The following is a 13,441-nucleotide window of genomic DNA, read 5'->3' on the forward strand; positions in this document are numbered from 1 at the left end:
TTGCAAGGCTTGGATGCAGCGCCCAAAACGTGCCTTTTGGTTAAAGTTGTGACCTTTCTTTACACAAAGCACCGAAATTCCTTCCTTAGCTCTCACCTCACAGCTACCCATCCTACATGCCGATTCTGCAGCGGGCAATTGAGCTCTGGTACCACGACCCAGCCTGCACGACGCCCGTCCTCAAACTGATGGCTGAGCTGGTGCACAACAGGTACGAGCCCCTGGGCTGGCAGGGATTTGTGTCTGCTTCAGCCACTGCGTGGGTGTCGATGCCCAGTTGTGTGCTCCCTGCTCCCATCTATTTATGCTCTGCAGGCTGCCAGGGGTGGGAGGTGGCAAAGCTGGCGTTGTTTCAGCTGGGAGGAAAATCTGATAGCTCCCAGATAGCACTTGTGTCAGTCAGTGAGACCAGGAGACGAGATCAGGAAGAATTCTGAATTTCTTTAGCATTTGTTTCTAGGGATTGGAGCCATAAGATGGAAGCAGGCGAGTTGGGTTAATTTTTAAAACCTGCCTTTATAATCAGACGAGTGCTGCTCTGTCTGGCAACCAGCTGACCACTTCTGCTTTAGACCACGAGCTCTTTCTGCCAGCAGAGAGGTACTCTGACGCTAGTCAGATCATTCAGAGGCTGTCTAATCTGGTGGTGGAAGGTTGCCAAGACATTGCTTCGGCCCGCAGCCAGCTGAACACAGCCCTATAGGAAGGGACCATTGTTACAGCCAAGTGGAAAGGACACGAGGTTCAGGCGCAGCCGTTTCAGGGTTGCTGAGAAGCTGTGCTGTCAGAGTGTTTACCCCAGCTGAATGGCATCTTTGCAGCAGGAGCAACCTTCCTGGAATACACTCATTTATTCCGAAGGTGAAGCGGACAGCTCGCTGCACATCAGTTTTCAGATCTATTCACTGCAGGGGAAGAAATGCCAAGCTCTGAACTCTTGGTCGGGTTATGAATAGGAGCCAGTCAGTGCCCCACAATGCTGGCTTCCAAGCTGCTCGCTGTGTTTGTGTGCAGTAGCCTAGTGACCATTGCCAAGCCAGGATTTCCAGCCTCAGACTTGTAATATCCCTCATGGCCGTGACGTAGAGGCCCTTTCTTCTGCGACAGCAGAGCTCGTCTGTCCCTGAGAAGGTTGTGCCCTGCCTGGTGGTGGGAAGGAGCAGCAGTGCTCCACCAGAGCGGGGTGTTCAGGGAGCTGGGGAGGAGGCACTGAGCAGCACCTGGAGGTCCTGGTGCATGGGTTTTGTTTTCCTGCACAGGTTTGTTAGAGATCTGATTTATTTTCTGCCTTCCCGTTAGGTCCCAACGGCTGCAGTTCGATGTGTCCTCACCAAACGGCATCCTGCTCTTCCGAGAAACAAGTAAAATGATAACTACGTATGGTGAGTGCCCAGCAGGTGGGATGGGATGCACTTGACTCCTCTGCTCACTTGGGGAGTGAGGGCTGGGCTCTTGCCAGCTCGGAGAATGACCCTGGGCTGGCAGGCAGTGCCAAATCGCTTGCTGAGTGCATGCTCAGAGCCAGGGAGATGCTTCTGCATGAAGTCCTTGGGTAGGCAGGCAAGCAGAACCACCAGGGTGTTTGCCACGCTCCTCCAACGAGGAGGAAAATGACAACAATTAGCAGGAAACCCAGCTGAGCCCCGCGGGAGCCTGCGGGGTGACACGGGCAGACCTGCAAAGCAAGTGGAGAGCGATCCTGGCGTTGTGCATCCTGTTTCCACAGCAAAACTCCACGCAGATGTTTTCCCCGATTCCTAGTAGAGATTTTAACTTGTAACGGGGTCCTTAACTGCTGCCTGGCAAATAATAGGTCTTTGGTGCTTGTGGCTGACTCCTCAGTCGCTCCTTAGGGCTCTCCCTTTGTGTCTTTCCTGCCCCCCTGGGGGAGAAGGGGTTCGGATGTGGTTGCTGAAATACTGAGTCCGCTTCTGTGCTCGTGCAGGAAATCGTATCCTAACGCTTGGGGAGGTCCCAAAGGATCAAGTCTACGCCTTGAAGCTCAAGGGGATTTCCATCTGCTTCTCTATGCTGAAGGCTGCACTGAGCGGGAGCTACGTCAACTTCGGGGTCTTCCGCCTGTACGGGGACGATGCACTGGACAACGCCTTGCAAACCTTTATCAAGCTTCTGCTCTCCATCCCGCACAGCGACCTCCTGGTAAGCCCACGCCTGTGATCAGCAGCGTAAACACGGCTAGGAAAGGCAGGGTTGGGAGATTAGATGGTAAAGGAAAACTTAATCACAGAGACAAATGAGCTCGTGCCACCTCCTGGAACCCCAGCAGCAGGGCCCACGTGGAGGCTGCAAGCCCAGCACCCAAGGGTGCTCCTCTCTCCAGTAGGGCACGCTCCAAGTCTCAGCAAAGCAGTTACCAAAAATAATTGCTTCTCTGCCTGCAAAATGTTTCCTGCTCTTCCCTGTGTTGCCTGTGGGCAGAGATCTCGGTGCAACCCGCTTAATGAAGATCTCTACCTCGTGTGCAGGAATCCATTTCACAGCAGAACTTTGAGGCCCTCTCAGCACAGTCCTGGTCCTCAGAATACTGAGGAGAGAGGGCAGCATGCTCCTCCCAAGTCTTTACTCATCTCGTAGCAGGATCTGAAAGCTGCTGCTGCCTCTGTGACTGCATTCAGCACCTTCCTAATCCAATGTGCTGGTAGCCAAACCACTGCTCTTGAGACACGCAGCTCGTGGGCAGCTCAAATGAAAATCTTGAGACAGGAGCTGCCAGGAGAGCCCCCCGATCTGGAGGTTGCTGCAGGAAGAATCAGCAGCACAGCCTGCTGAGCCCAGCACCGTGCCTGCCTGTTTGTAGGTGATCTGGCAGGCTGCAGCAGACACCTGGAGAGCTTTTCCTATCTCTGCATCTCCAGCGCTGGCAGTAGGCAGTGTGAACACTCCCTGTAGGTGAGGGAAGCAGCGGGGAAAGATGTTCTGATAGAGCAGTGTTGGGAACCTGCTGGGTCGATGTTGCCGGAGCCTGTTTGGAAAGGTGGGAGACACGGTGGGGGAAAAATGTGTTGGCTCACAAGTTATTCTGTGCGAGAGGTTTGTTTGTTCTCCTTCCAGGAGATCCGGTAAGCAGTTTTCCTTAATGAGTGGGTTGGGTACGCGCTGCAGAAAGGAGCTGATGGTTACAGGCTAGGCAAGAGGCCTCACGCCTTTCTCTCTTTCTCTGCAGGATTATCCCAAACTCAGCCAGTCCTACTATTCCTTGCTGGAAGTTCTCACCCAGGACCACATGAACTTTATTGCCAGTCTGGAGCCTCATGTAATCATGTATATTCTCTCTTCCATTTCAGAAGGCCTCACTGCACTAGGTAACTCCCCCTGCTCCCTGGTACGCTCGTAGGGCTTTGATTTGGAATGATTTGGGTTGCTTCAAGTGCCTGGTGTTTCAGATAACAGATGAGATAAATGTTGTGAATGGGTTTGAGAAGGATTTTCACCCCTGTTGAAGCTAGAAATAGGGGATGTGTCAGTGAGGAGTCGCTGATCATTTTAGGATCAGGTGGCTCTTGGTGTGCCAAGTCCCTAAAAGGACCCAGATAAGTGGTGGTGTTTCCCTGAGCAAGGTAAACGCTGTCGACGTCACACTATCTCCATCTTCCCTCTTCCTGCAGACACCATGGTTTGCACAGGCTGCTGCTCCTGTTTGGACCACATCGTCACCTATCTCTTCAAGCAGCTGTCTCGCAGCACCAAGAAGAGGACCACACCTCTGACCCAGGAGAGCGACCGGTTCCTGCACATCATGCAGCAGCACCCGGAGATGATTCAGCAGGTAAAGACCGAAGGCGGAGGGGAGAGCCTTGTTGTGGCACGGCACGGTGAGCTCCCTGATAAGCCCCGAGTTGTCTCAGCGTGATGTAACACGGGGGCTGCGTGCTCCCTGCTCCAGACCTCCAGGCTTTTCCTGAGGAGCAAGGAGAGGTGCAGCGCTAGCCAGAAAATCCTACACACTCATCATCTGGTTCAAAGCCACGTTTCAGGGCTGTGGTTCTCCCTGTGCAAGGACACCATTTCAGCAGCCAAAACAGAGCTTTTGTCTGTCTGTAAAGCCAGAAATGTAGTTACAGGTGGTGCTGGCAGCCTGTGGAAAGGATCCAGGCAGCATCCAGCCAGCCACAGAGCACGCAGCCTGCTGCTGCTGTACAACACGAGTTGTTTAAACATCTTGGAACATTTCAGGGGTACACGTGCGCTCAGAGCAGAGCAGGCACCACAGGGTCCCCGTGTTTAACCAGGCTGTGCTTAGACTTCAGCATACAGGAGCAAATCTGTGCTGCAGCTCTCACGTTGGGAGCAGAGGAAGGTTAGTTTTTCCACCTGCTGCACGTGCTGCCTTGGCACTGCTCGGTCCTGAATTCAGAAAGGCCTCTGCAGGGTGAGTTTGGTAGTGGAGTTGTACAAGCTGGCAGCACATCTGCCATCTGCCTCCATCTGCACGCCTCTGAGAGGCTCAGAGCTTGCTGGGTTTTGTCTTTTTTTTGGTCAGGAGCACGTGCGATGGCAGAGGATCTGTAGGGAGCTGAGAGGTTCTGCTTGCTTAGATCAGTCTCAGCTCAGCGTATGCCTCCACGCACCCTGTAGCTGAGGCACCTCCGTGTGCCACTTGCTGATGCCAGAAGCTGCTGCTCACACAGGTTTTGCTTCTGCAGCTCCAGAGGGCCCTGCGTTGGGATCTGAGCATCCACACCTCGCAGCAGAACGCTTTTATCTGCTTCCTGCTGCCTCTCAGCAGCGCTGCTCGCTGCCTTTCTGACAGCAGTAGCCAAGCTCGCTCGCTGGTACTTGTCAAAGTGTCAGCACCACTCCCACCTGAAAGCAGGGAGCATTGTTAGTATTGCTCCATCCTCGCTGGGAGATCAAATGCGAAGTAAAGCAGGCTCTTTTGGGGCCAGAAGCTGTGTTTTCCGAGGATAAAAGAGAAACTGCATCTCCCAAAGCAACCAGGTTAGATGTTGGCTTCAATTCCTGCTGTTGCCTTAATGAGGCCACAGAAGGGATCACAGACACCCGAGCGTGGATTCAGGGAGCTTTTTGGGGCACCGGAGCGTGTGTTCGCATGCTCTCGGTGCATTTAAGCTCTTGCTGTTGCAAGTGCAGAGTTCTCCAGCAGCTGGGGGGGCTCCTCCTCGTGTCCCCTGCTGCTGGGAGTACCGCAGCACTGAGGCTCCTGCAGGAGATGACACTGGAAGCGTTAAACAAGCACCAGCTCTGCTTTGTATGTGCTTGGCTTTTAAATTCAGTGCCTGAGAGTCCTTGCCATCGCTGTTGGGCTTTGTGGCTGGGATCAGAAGCCAGCCGTGTGTGATGCCAGGAGGTTTTCTTCCCGCAGAAAGCAAGCCGTGGGGGTGAACCCGTGCTCTGAGCACACGTTTTGTGTCCTGTTGAGGCCAGAGCTGCTTCTAAACCTCCTTTTCCCTCTTCCAGATGCTGTCGACAGTGCTGAATATCATCATCTTTGAGGACTGCAGGAACCAGTGGTCAATGTCTCGGCCTCTGCTCGGCTTGATACTGCTCAACGAGAAGGTAAATGTCCCCAGCTCCCCGTGCAGATGGAGGGCTCTCAGGGCCTGAACGATGCTTTGGGCTGGGCAGGGCAGGGAAATCAGGACTGGAGAGAGGAGGGTGTGCAGCCTTTCTCTGAGCAGCTCTAATGAATCCCATTAAGTTTGGGTTTTTAAGGGCACCAGGAGCTGTAGCACATTTCCTCCCTCTTTCCTGCTGTGTCCTGAAGCCAAGCTGGCTGTTCCTCTAGAAGTTAACCCGGCCTTCTCGTGTCTCCTGCAGTATTTCTCTGACTTGAGGAACAGCATCGTGAACAGCCAGCCTCCAGAGAAACAGCAGGCGATGCACCTCTGCTTCGAGAACCTCATGGAAGGCATCGAACGCAACCTCCTGACCAAGAACAGGGACAGGTCAGTGCACACCAAACCCGCGGGGCTGTGCTGTAGTTTAACACAGAAAACGCAGCTGGGGGTGTCCAGCCCACCTCGTGGCAGCCTCCTGGGGAGCAAAAACCCCCTGAGGAGCAGGCACCCTCGTGCTCTAACGCGCTGCCCTGCTGCCTCTCCCTCAGGTTTACCCAAAACCTGTCGGCGTTCCGGCGAGAGGTGAACGACTCCATGAAGAATTCCACCTACGGAGTCAACAGCAACGACATGATGAGCTGACGGCTCCCAGCTCCACCTGTACAGAGCAGCATCTCTTTGGCCTGGCCCAGAGGGGTTCCCGTTTCCGATGGAAAGAAAAGGAGGGCGTTTCGAATCCCTGCTCTTCCCCAGGGCTGGACTGCGGCGCTCGCTTTGGCCGTACTCCACGTCCCGAGGGAGGAGGGAACAGGAGGGGTGGTTGAGCTCACCGGGGCAGGGTGCTTCTGTTTCCGTGGGAGGGGGTGGAAGGGCAAAAAGCCAGGTGCAAGAATCCAGCGTCTCCCTACCCGAACGTCTGCGTGGAACGCCAGCGCTCTGCTGCAGCCTGCCTTGTATAAACATGTACATTTTTTCATAACATTTTGAACAAGGTTTATATTGACTCAGTTTAAAAAAAAAAAAAACAAAACAAAAAAACGGAAAAAAAAAAAAAAGGAGTAAAAAAAACAAAAAAAAAAAAAGTGTGATTGAAATTTTTACAGAGTCCTGGTGCACCGGTGCTGGCGTGAGGGTTGTGTATGCGAGTGAGGAAAGCGTGTCCTGCAGGCCTGAAGCTTTACTGGGCGAGGGGTGGGTGTGTGAAAGTGCAGAGATATATTTAGTGACAAGCGTAGAGAGAAGCAAAAAAAAGAAAAAAAAAAGAAAAAAAAATTGAAAAAAAAAAAAACACAAAAGAAAAACCAACAAAAAAAAGACAACAAAAAAAAAAAGGCATTGTAAAATTCCAAATGTATATTTTTTCTTATTCAGCCCCTCGAAATCACGACTTCCTGTTACCGTCTTGCCCTTGTTATTAGGAACTCGAAGCCATGCCGCGTGATCTTCTCCATTCGTGCTTGCTCGTGGGTGTCTCTCCCGTCCCCCCCCCCGGTGTAGCAGTGCCCCCCGTGTCCCCTCCTCACCCCGCTGCCTCCCGGGCCCTCGCCTCCCCTCCGGGCGAGCCCCGGGGCTGGCACCACGCGCTCCCCGGACCCCATTCCTTTTATTTTTCCCCCATTTCACTCAAGCAGGAGGCACAGGAGGAATTGAGGGGCCGAGGGCGAGCTTCGTGCCCCCAGCGTGGGTTCTCAGCCGGGGCACGGGGGCTGCTGCCCGGGGTTCTTAATAACAAGGTTTGCCTAGCATGAAGTATTTAACACCCCCCCAAAAACCCACCTCCCGATTTCCCTCCCCTTTCAAATGATTCCATTTTTTTTTTTTTTGTTTTTCTAAGTCACCCTGATAAATGTTTTTGGGTATTAAAATTTACTGACAGAGGAAAGCTGATGGGGGAGGGAACCTGTTTGCCTTGTACTTTTTTCCACTATTGTTGCTGCTAGTCGTGTGCATTCTCTTGCTCAGCTCTACCCACAGACGCTCAGTCCTTAGGGTTTCAGTTTCTCTCCCCAGACACCACCTAACTCTTAATTCCTCCCCCCCCTCCCCCCGAGCCCCCTTTATTTTTATTTTTAATTTTTTTTTTTTTGTTCTTTCCTCTGGCGATTGTGTGTTGGGTCCTTTTTTTCGCGTGAGCAGATTGCTGGTTGACTTGTAAGGGTGTTTGCTGCATACAGTGTAAGCATTGTGACTGCAAATAAACTTCAATGGTTTCTACTGAGCTGGGCTGGCCTCTGCTTGGGAGAGGGGCCCCGTGATTTATTGGGGTTTGGTGGGCATTTATTGGGGTTTGGTGGGCATTTATCAGGGTTTCATGGGCATTTATCGGGGTTTCATGGGCGTTTATTGGGGTTTCATGGGCGTTTATCGGGGTTTAGTGGGCATTTCTTGGGATTTTGAGGGCGTTTATTGGGGTTTCATGGGTATTTATTGGGGTTTCATGAGCATTTCTCAGGGTTTGATGGAATTTATTGGGGTTTCATGGGTATTTAATGGGTTATTCATGAGCATTTATTGGGGTTTGGTGGGACTTTATTGGGGTTTGATAGGGGTTTATCAGGGTTTGATGGCATTTATCAGGGTTTGGTGGGCATTTATCGGGAATTGATGGTATTTATTGGAGTTTAGTGGGCATTTCTTGGGGTTTTGAGGGCATTTCTTGGGGTTTGATGAGCATTTATTGGGGTTTCGTGGCATTTATCGGGGTTTGGTGGGACTTTATTGGGGTTTGATGAGCATTTATCAGGGTTTGATGGTATTTATTGGGGTTTCATGGGCGTTTATCGGGGTTTCATGGGTATTTATTGCGGTTTGATGGCGTTTATCGTGGTTTCATGGGCATTTATAGGGTCACAAAGCCCCTTAGAGTCAAGTTGGTAGCTCACACCCAAACCCTAAACCTCCAGCAGCAATGCTGGAGCCTGCTGCCACCACGGCAGTGAAACCAAAGCGTGTTCAGCAACAACCCCTAAACCTTTAGGTCTTAGACCTCCTGCCACCATCACCAGGTCGGACGCATCCAACACCCGCAGCACGAGGAGAGGGCTTTGAAAACATTTTATTTACAGCTAAATAAAACATTTTATTTATTGCAAGCAGAGGCTGAGCTCCGAGGCACTGCAGCAGGAGGGACGGGATGCCCTGCGCTGTCCTGCCTCCTCCTGCCCCTGTCCCATGGGGGGAAAAAAAAGGGGGCAGGATCCCCCCGGGCTGACCCCACGGGGCACGAAGCGGAGCCGAATTCGTCCTCACGCCCTCGCTGGCTCCTTGGCGCTGTTGTAGACGGCGTTGTTGCAGCCCTCTCGGTTCCGAGCTATTTCGATGGCAAAAAACTGGATTCTGGTGGCTGGGAAAAGAGAAAAAAAAAAAAAAGGGCTCAGAGCAGATCTGGGGGGCTCGGAGCAGGCCTGGGGGGCGCAGCCTCGCCTCTCCCGACCCCGTTACCACCCCGCAGGGCACGGCACGGAGTCCGGGGGGATTTTGGGGTTAAAAACAAGGGGATAAGGAGGTTTTGGGACTCACCAAATATCGTGTTCTCCTCCGTGTAGCCCTTGCTGCAGTCCAGGCGCAGCAAGGTGCCGTAGTTGAAGTCCTCCACCACCCCCTCGAAGCGCAGGCAGAAGGGGCGCCACTTCTGGGGATGGGATTTTTGGGGAAATTTGGGGGGGTGCCAGGACCCCAGCTCCATAATTCCAACCCTTCCACCCCCCCCAGTGCCCACCTCCTTGGCCGGCTCCGATTTGAGCTCCTCGGGGTCAAGGACGTCGATTTTGAGGTCCCCGAAGGTTTTCCTGAAGTCGCCGTAGATCTGCTCGTCCGCCTTGGTCAGCTTCAGGAATTTGGGGTCCACCGAGGAGATGAGCTGTGGGGTGACGGGGGGGGTTCAGGGCCGTGCCCCCCTCCCCAAAACACCCCTCGTAGAGCTGGTTTTGGGGGGTTTTATTGCAGGGGGGGGTCCCCAAAAAGCCCCCTCCCCAACTTACGTTGAAGTAGACCTCGGCGTGCTGGTAGGCCCGCATGGCCCACATCAGCTCCACGTTGGGCTGCGGGCAGAGGGGGTGTCAGGGGTCTTCGGGGACCCCCCCCCGGCACCAGGACCCCCTCCTGAGTCCCAAGACCCCCCCCACAACACCAATACCCCCCCCCTTAGTACCAAGACCCCCCCCAAAGCACCAAGTTATGCCCCTTCCTGCTACCAAGACCCCCCCCCACAATATCAACACCCCCTCCAAAATACCCAGACCCCCCCCTCAATACCCAGACCCCCCCATTCCCCCCCCCCACACCCCCATACCAACCCCCCCACCCCACCTCCAGACCCCCCCCGGTACCAAGACCCCCCCAACACCCCCTCTCTCCCTACTAACCCCCCCATTACACCCCCCCCAGCCCACCCCCACCCCAATACCCCCCCACCCCAATACCCCCATTACCCCCCCAGTACCCCCCCCAGTACCCCCCCACCCCATCGCCCCCCCCACCCCAAATACCCCCCTCACCCACCCCCCAAAAAAAAATAAAAATCCCCCTGACACCCTCTCCCCCCTGGGTCCCCCCCCATGTCCCAAACCCCCCCAAAATTCCCGGTGCCCCCCCCCCGTGCCCCCCCCTCACATCATTGCCGTAAGCCTCCGCCGGCAGGGTCAGGGCGTGAGCGGCCGCCGCGGCCTCCCCGGGGCCCTGTGGGGGCAAAAAGCGGCCTCAGAGCCCCCCCCACACCGGGGCCGGACCCCCCCCAAGGCCGGACCCCCCCCCAGGACCCCCCCGGACCCCCCCCCCAGGCCCCCACCAGCGCCGCCGCCATCGCGCGGCCACGGCGGAAACGGGGCCGCGGCCCCGCCCCCCCCCCAAAAGGGCCGCGTCCGGGGCGGGGGAACGGGGACGGGGACGGGGGGGGGACAAGGGATGGGGTTTGGGGACAGGGGGTGGGATATGGGGACAGGGAATGGGGTTTGGGGTCAGAAAATGGGGTTTGGGGACAAGGGGTGGGGACAGGGACAGGATATGGGACATGGGGACAGGGGACGGGGGCTGGGGACAGGGGACAAGGGTTGGGGTTTGGGGACAGAAAATGGGGTTTGGGGACAAGGGGTGGGATATGGGGACAGGGGATGGGGTTGGGGGACAGAAAATGGGGTTTGGGGACAGGGACAGGATATGGGACATGAGGACAGGGAATGGGGTTTGGGGACAAGGGATGGGGACAGGGGATATGGGGACAGGGGACAGGGAATGGAGTATAGGGACAGGGGATGGGACATGGGGACAGGGTTTGGGGACAGGGTTTGGGGACAGGATATGGGACATGGGGACAGGGGATGGGATGTGGGGACAAGGGATGGGGACAGGGGATGGGGACAGGGACAGGATATGGGACATAGGGACAGGGGACAAGGGATGGGTTTTGGGGACAGGGACAGGGACAGGGAATGGGGTTTGGGGACAAGGAACAAGGGATGGGGACAGGGGATAGGATATAGGGACAGGGAATGGGGTTTGGGGACAGGGAATGGGACATGGGGACAGGGTTTGGGAACGGGATGGGATATGGGGAATATGGGGACAAGGGATGGGGACAGGGAACGGGACATGGGGACAAGGGATGGGGTCTAGGGACAGGGGATGGGACATGGGACAGGGTTTGGGGACAAGGGATAGAATATAGGGACAGAAAATGGGGTTTGGGGACAAGGGATGGGGACAGGGGATGGGTTTTGGGGACAGATGGGGTCTGGGGTGACTTGGGGCGCACAGAGGTGACTCCCAGCACTGGGGGGGGGGGCCGTGACCCCATCCCCATCCCCCAGAGCCCCCGGGGCCACCCAGGTACGAGGCCAACATCACCGGGGGGGGGACCACCCGGTGTCACTGGGGTCCCCCAAATTGGGGACGCCCCCCCCAGGATGATGCCAGTGGGGTTGGGCCCCCCCCCCTCGTTAGCCACAGTCCTAATGAGCCCCCCCTCGTTAGCCACAGCACAGCTGCAGGCACTAATGACCCTGGGTGGGCACTGCCCCCACTGGGGGGGTGGGATTGGGGGCTTATAGGGCCGCAGCCCCCCCCGGCCCTATAAGTGCGGAGCGGGGGGGTCCTGGGGGTGATTTGGGAACCTGCTGAGCACTTGGGGTGCGGCACTGGGTGAGGCTTCCTCTGCTTGGGGGGGGCCCTAAAGGGGTTTCTATAATTTTGGGGGGGGGGTTCCTATAATTTTTTTTGGGGGGGACTGTGGGATATTTTTCCAAGCGGGACCCCCCCCAAAAAAACCATCTCCGCGTGCGCCCCCAGGGCGCGATGTCCACGACAGGCAGCACCGACAGCAAGTCCGAGAAGCCCATGGCCCTCATCTGGGGTGAGCCCCCCCCCTGCCCCATAACACCCCCAAATGGGGCCGAGCCCCCTCCCCACCCCACTGACCCCCCCCCATTATTTATAGGGTGCGAGCTGAGCAGCCAGCGGCCGTCCTACACCTTCCAGGCCCCCCAGGAGTGGCACTGCGAGCAGCAGCTGGCCCTGCGCACAGTAGGTGCCCCCCTCCCCTTTTAAATCCCCCCCCCACAACCAGATTTGGGGTTTTTTGATTTTTTGGGGGATGCTCCGGGGGGGGCTCCTTGTGACCCCACAGGTCTGCCTGGGGGAGAAGGCTCGCGACGAGTTCCACGTGGTGGAGATCGTGCCCCCCCTCCCCGAGGACCCCCCCGTGCCCATCGCCACCCTCAAGCCCTCGGTGCTGCCCATGGTGAGCACCCAAGGGTGGGGGGGGGGCTGCCCCCTAAACCCCCCCCCCACCACCCTATAAAGTTTGGGGTGGTGTTTTTTGGGATTTTTTTGCCACCCTGCTCTTTTTCAGGCCACCCTGGGGGGCGTGGAGCTGACCCCCCCCGTCACCTTCCGCCTGCGCACAGGGTCCGGCCCCGTCTACATCAGCGGGCAGCACATCTCCCGTAAGTGCCCCCCACCCCAAAAAAAAAAAACCCCACCCATGGGTGCTGCTGCCCCCCCCCAGCACCCCCCCGGCTCTCCCCCAGTGATGCCCGACCTGTCCTGGGAGGAAGAGGAGGAGGAGGAGGAGGATGAAGGTGATGAAGAGGAGGAGCCCCCCAAGCCCCAAGGTGCCAAAAGGGGCAACGCCGCCAAGGTAGGGGGGTCCCCAAAAAATTGGGGTGGGGGGGGGGGCTGTGACCCTAAAATTGCACAATTTATCCCCTTTTTTCTTGGAAGGGGGGGGAGTTTTGGGGTCTGTGAGCCCCCCCCAGGCCCCGTTGTCCAAATTTCCCTTTTTCTCCCCAGAAGAGGAGGCTGGAGAAGGAGGACGAGCAGTGAGTATGGGGTGGGGGGGGGAAATAGGGTGGGGGGCTTGGGGGGGGGGTCACAGCCCCCTAACCTCAGCCCCCCCCTCATTTCCCCCGAGCAGGAACAGCGCCGCCCCCCAGGAGCCCCTTCCCAGCAAGGTAAGGGGGTGGCTAACCCTGGGGGGGGGCTGAAAAACCCCAAAAAGGGGGGGTTGGGGGCTTCCCACCCCTACTCAGCCCCTTCCCATCCCCTATAGGGGCGAGGAGGCGGCCGGGGCAAGAGGCAGCGGCGAAGAAGTGACCCCCAGGTAAGGGGGGGGGGGGGGGGGGTTGGGGACCCCTGTGCGCCCCCCCCAGTCCCATCTGGGGGGGCTCAGGTGGTCCCCAGAGGGGGGGTGCCCATTTTTAAGGTTTTTTTCCCCTTTTTTTTTTTGCAGGTTTTGGCACAGGAGAGGCTGGAAACCTTTTGATTTTGGTGCCCCCCCCCCCAAAAAAAATAAAGGATGTGGTTTTGCACCCCTGGCTCTCCGTGCTGGGGTTGGGGGGGGGGCTGTGGGGTTGTGTCCCCCCCCCCATACCCCAATAGGGCTGCAGGGTCCCTCCCCACAACCTGGG

General features: G+C 56.6%; 3 protein-coding genes across 9 annotated transcripts in view; 2 read left to right on the forward strand and 1 right to left on the reverse strand.

The window, feature by feature from the left end:
* The window catches only part of XPO7 (exportin 7), a 42,377-nt gene extending 34,619 nt beyond the window's left edge, over positions 1 to 7,758 (forward strand). For both annotated transcript variants that reach the window (XM_068662031.1, XM_068662032.1), the window contains exons 21-28: positions 104 to 211; positions 1,300 to 1,382; positions 1,946 to 2,160; positions 3,185 to 3,323; positions 3,627 to 3,787; positions 5,440 to 5,538; positions 5,800 to 5,927; positions 6,089 to 7,758. In XM_068662031.1, the coding sequence (XP_068518132.1) occupies positions 104 to 211; positions 1,300 to 1,382; positions 1,946 to 2,160; positions 3,185 to 3,323; positions 3,627 to 3,787; positions 5,440 to 5,538; positions 5,800 to 5,927; positions 6,089 to 6,182 (1,027 nt within the window). In that variant the 3' untranslated portion in view covers positions 6,183 to 7,758. The remainder of the gene's footprint in view (positions 1 to 103; positions 212 to 1,299; positions 1,383 to 1,945; positions 2,161 to 3,184; positions 3,324 to 3,626; positions 3,788 to 5,439; positions 5,539 to 5,799; positions 5,928 to 6,088) is intronic.
* Positions 7,759 to 8,579: 821 nt separating this feature from the next.
* Positions 8,580 to 10,420, reverse strand: PBDC1 (polysaccharide biosynthesis domain containing 1). Its single transcript, XM_068662035.1, has 6 exons — positions 10,327 to 10,420; positions 10,152 to 10,217; positions 9,521 to 9,580; positions 9,259 to 9,399; positions 9,060 to 9,171; positions 8,580 to 8,883 (listed from the first exon to the last, which is right to left on the reverse strand). The coding sequence occupies exons 1-6, from the start codon at positions 10,339 to 10,341 to the stop codon at positions 8,786 to 8,788; spliced, it is 492 nt and encodes a 163-aa protein (XP_068518136.1). The 5' UTR covers positions 10,342 to 10,420; the 3' UTR covers positions 8,580 to 8,785.
* A 731-nt stretch (positions 10,421 to 11,151) lies between these two features.
* NPM2 (nucleophosmin/nucleoplasmin 2) lies at positions 11,152 to 13,327 on the forward strand. 6 transcript variants are annotated; one of them, XM_068662439.1, is made up of 10 exons: positions 11,152 to 11,363; positions 11,823 to 11,886; positions 11,971 to 12,056; positions 12,160 to 12,273; positions 12,385 to 12,478; positions 12,563 to 12,672; positions 12,828 to 12,853; positions 12,946 to 12,985; positions 13,084 to 13,134; positions 13,264 to 13,327. In XM_068662439.1, exons 2-10 carry the CDS (start codon positions 11,829 to 11,831, stop codon positions 13,294 to 13,296), a joined length of 612 nt encoding a protein of 203 aa, XP_068518540.1. In that variant the 5' UTR covers positions 11,152 to 11,363; positions 11,823 to 11,828; the 3' UTR covers positions 13,297 to 13,327. The 6 variants fall into 6 exon arrangements, with proteins under 6 accessions (XP_068518540.1, XP_068518541.1, XP_068518538.1 ...); XM_068662440.1 differs by having other exon boundaries at positions 11,153 to 11,363; positions 12,949 to 12,985; XM_068662437.1 differs by having other exon boundaries at positions 11,154 to 11,363; positions 12,825 to 12,853.
* The last annotated feature ends 114 nt before the right edge of the window (positions 13,328 to 13,441 follow it).

The sequence above is a fragment of the Anas acuta genome, chromosome 27, assembly GCF_963932015.1.
Source record: "Anas acuta chromosome 27, bAnaAcu1.1, whole genome shotgun sequence".
In the NCBI taxonomy this organism is placed as follows: domain Eukaryota; kingdom Metazoa; phylum Chordata; class Aves; order Anseriformes; family Anatidae; genus Anas; species Anas acuta.

What these genes read in the sequence shown, in the direction of transcription:
- NPM2 (XM_068662437.1), top strand. Translation starts at nt 11,829, where the DNA reads ATGTCCACGACAGGCAGCACCGACAGCAAGTCCGAGAAGCCCATGGCC. An exon ending in GCCCATGGCCCTCATCTGGG is followed by an intron (nt 11,887 to 11,970) that starts GTGAGCCCCCCC and finishes CATTATTTATAG; the next exon opens with GGTGCGAGCTGAGCAGCCAG. An exon ending in GGCGAAGAAGTGACCCCCAG is followed by an intron (nt 13,135 to 13,263) that starts GTAAGGGGGGGG and finishes TTTTTTTTGCAG; the next exon opens with GTTTTGGCACAGGAGAGGCT.
- PBDC1 (XM_068662035.1), bottom strand. An exon ending in AATCGGAGCCGGCCAAGGAG is followed by an intron (nt 9,172 to 9,258) that starts GTGGGCACTGGG and finishes TCCCATCCCCAG; the next exon opens with AAGTGGCGCCCCTTCTGCCT. An exon ending in GGAGGAGAACACGATATTTG is followed by an intron (nt 8,884 to 9,059) that starts GTGAGTCCCAAA and finishes CTCTTTTCCCAG; the next exon opens with CCACCAGAATCCAGTTTTTT.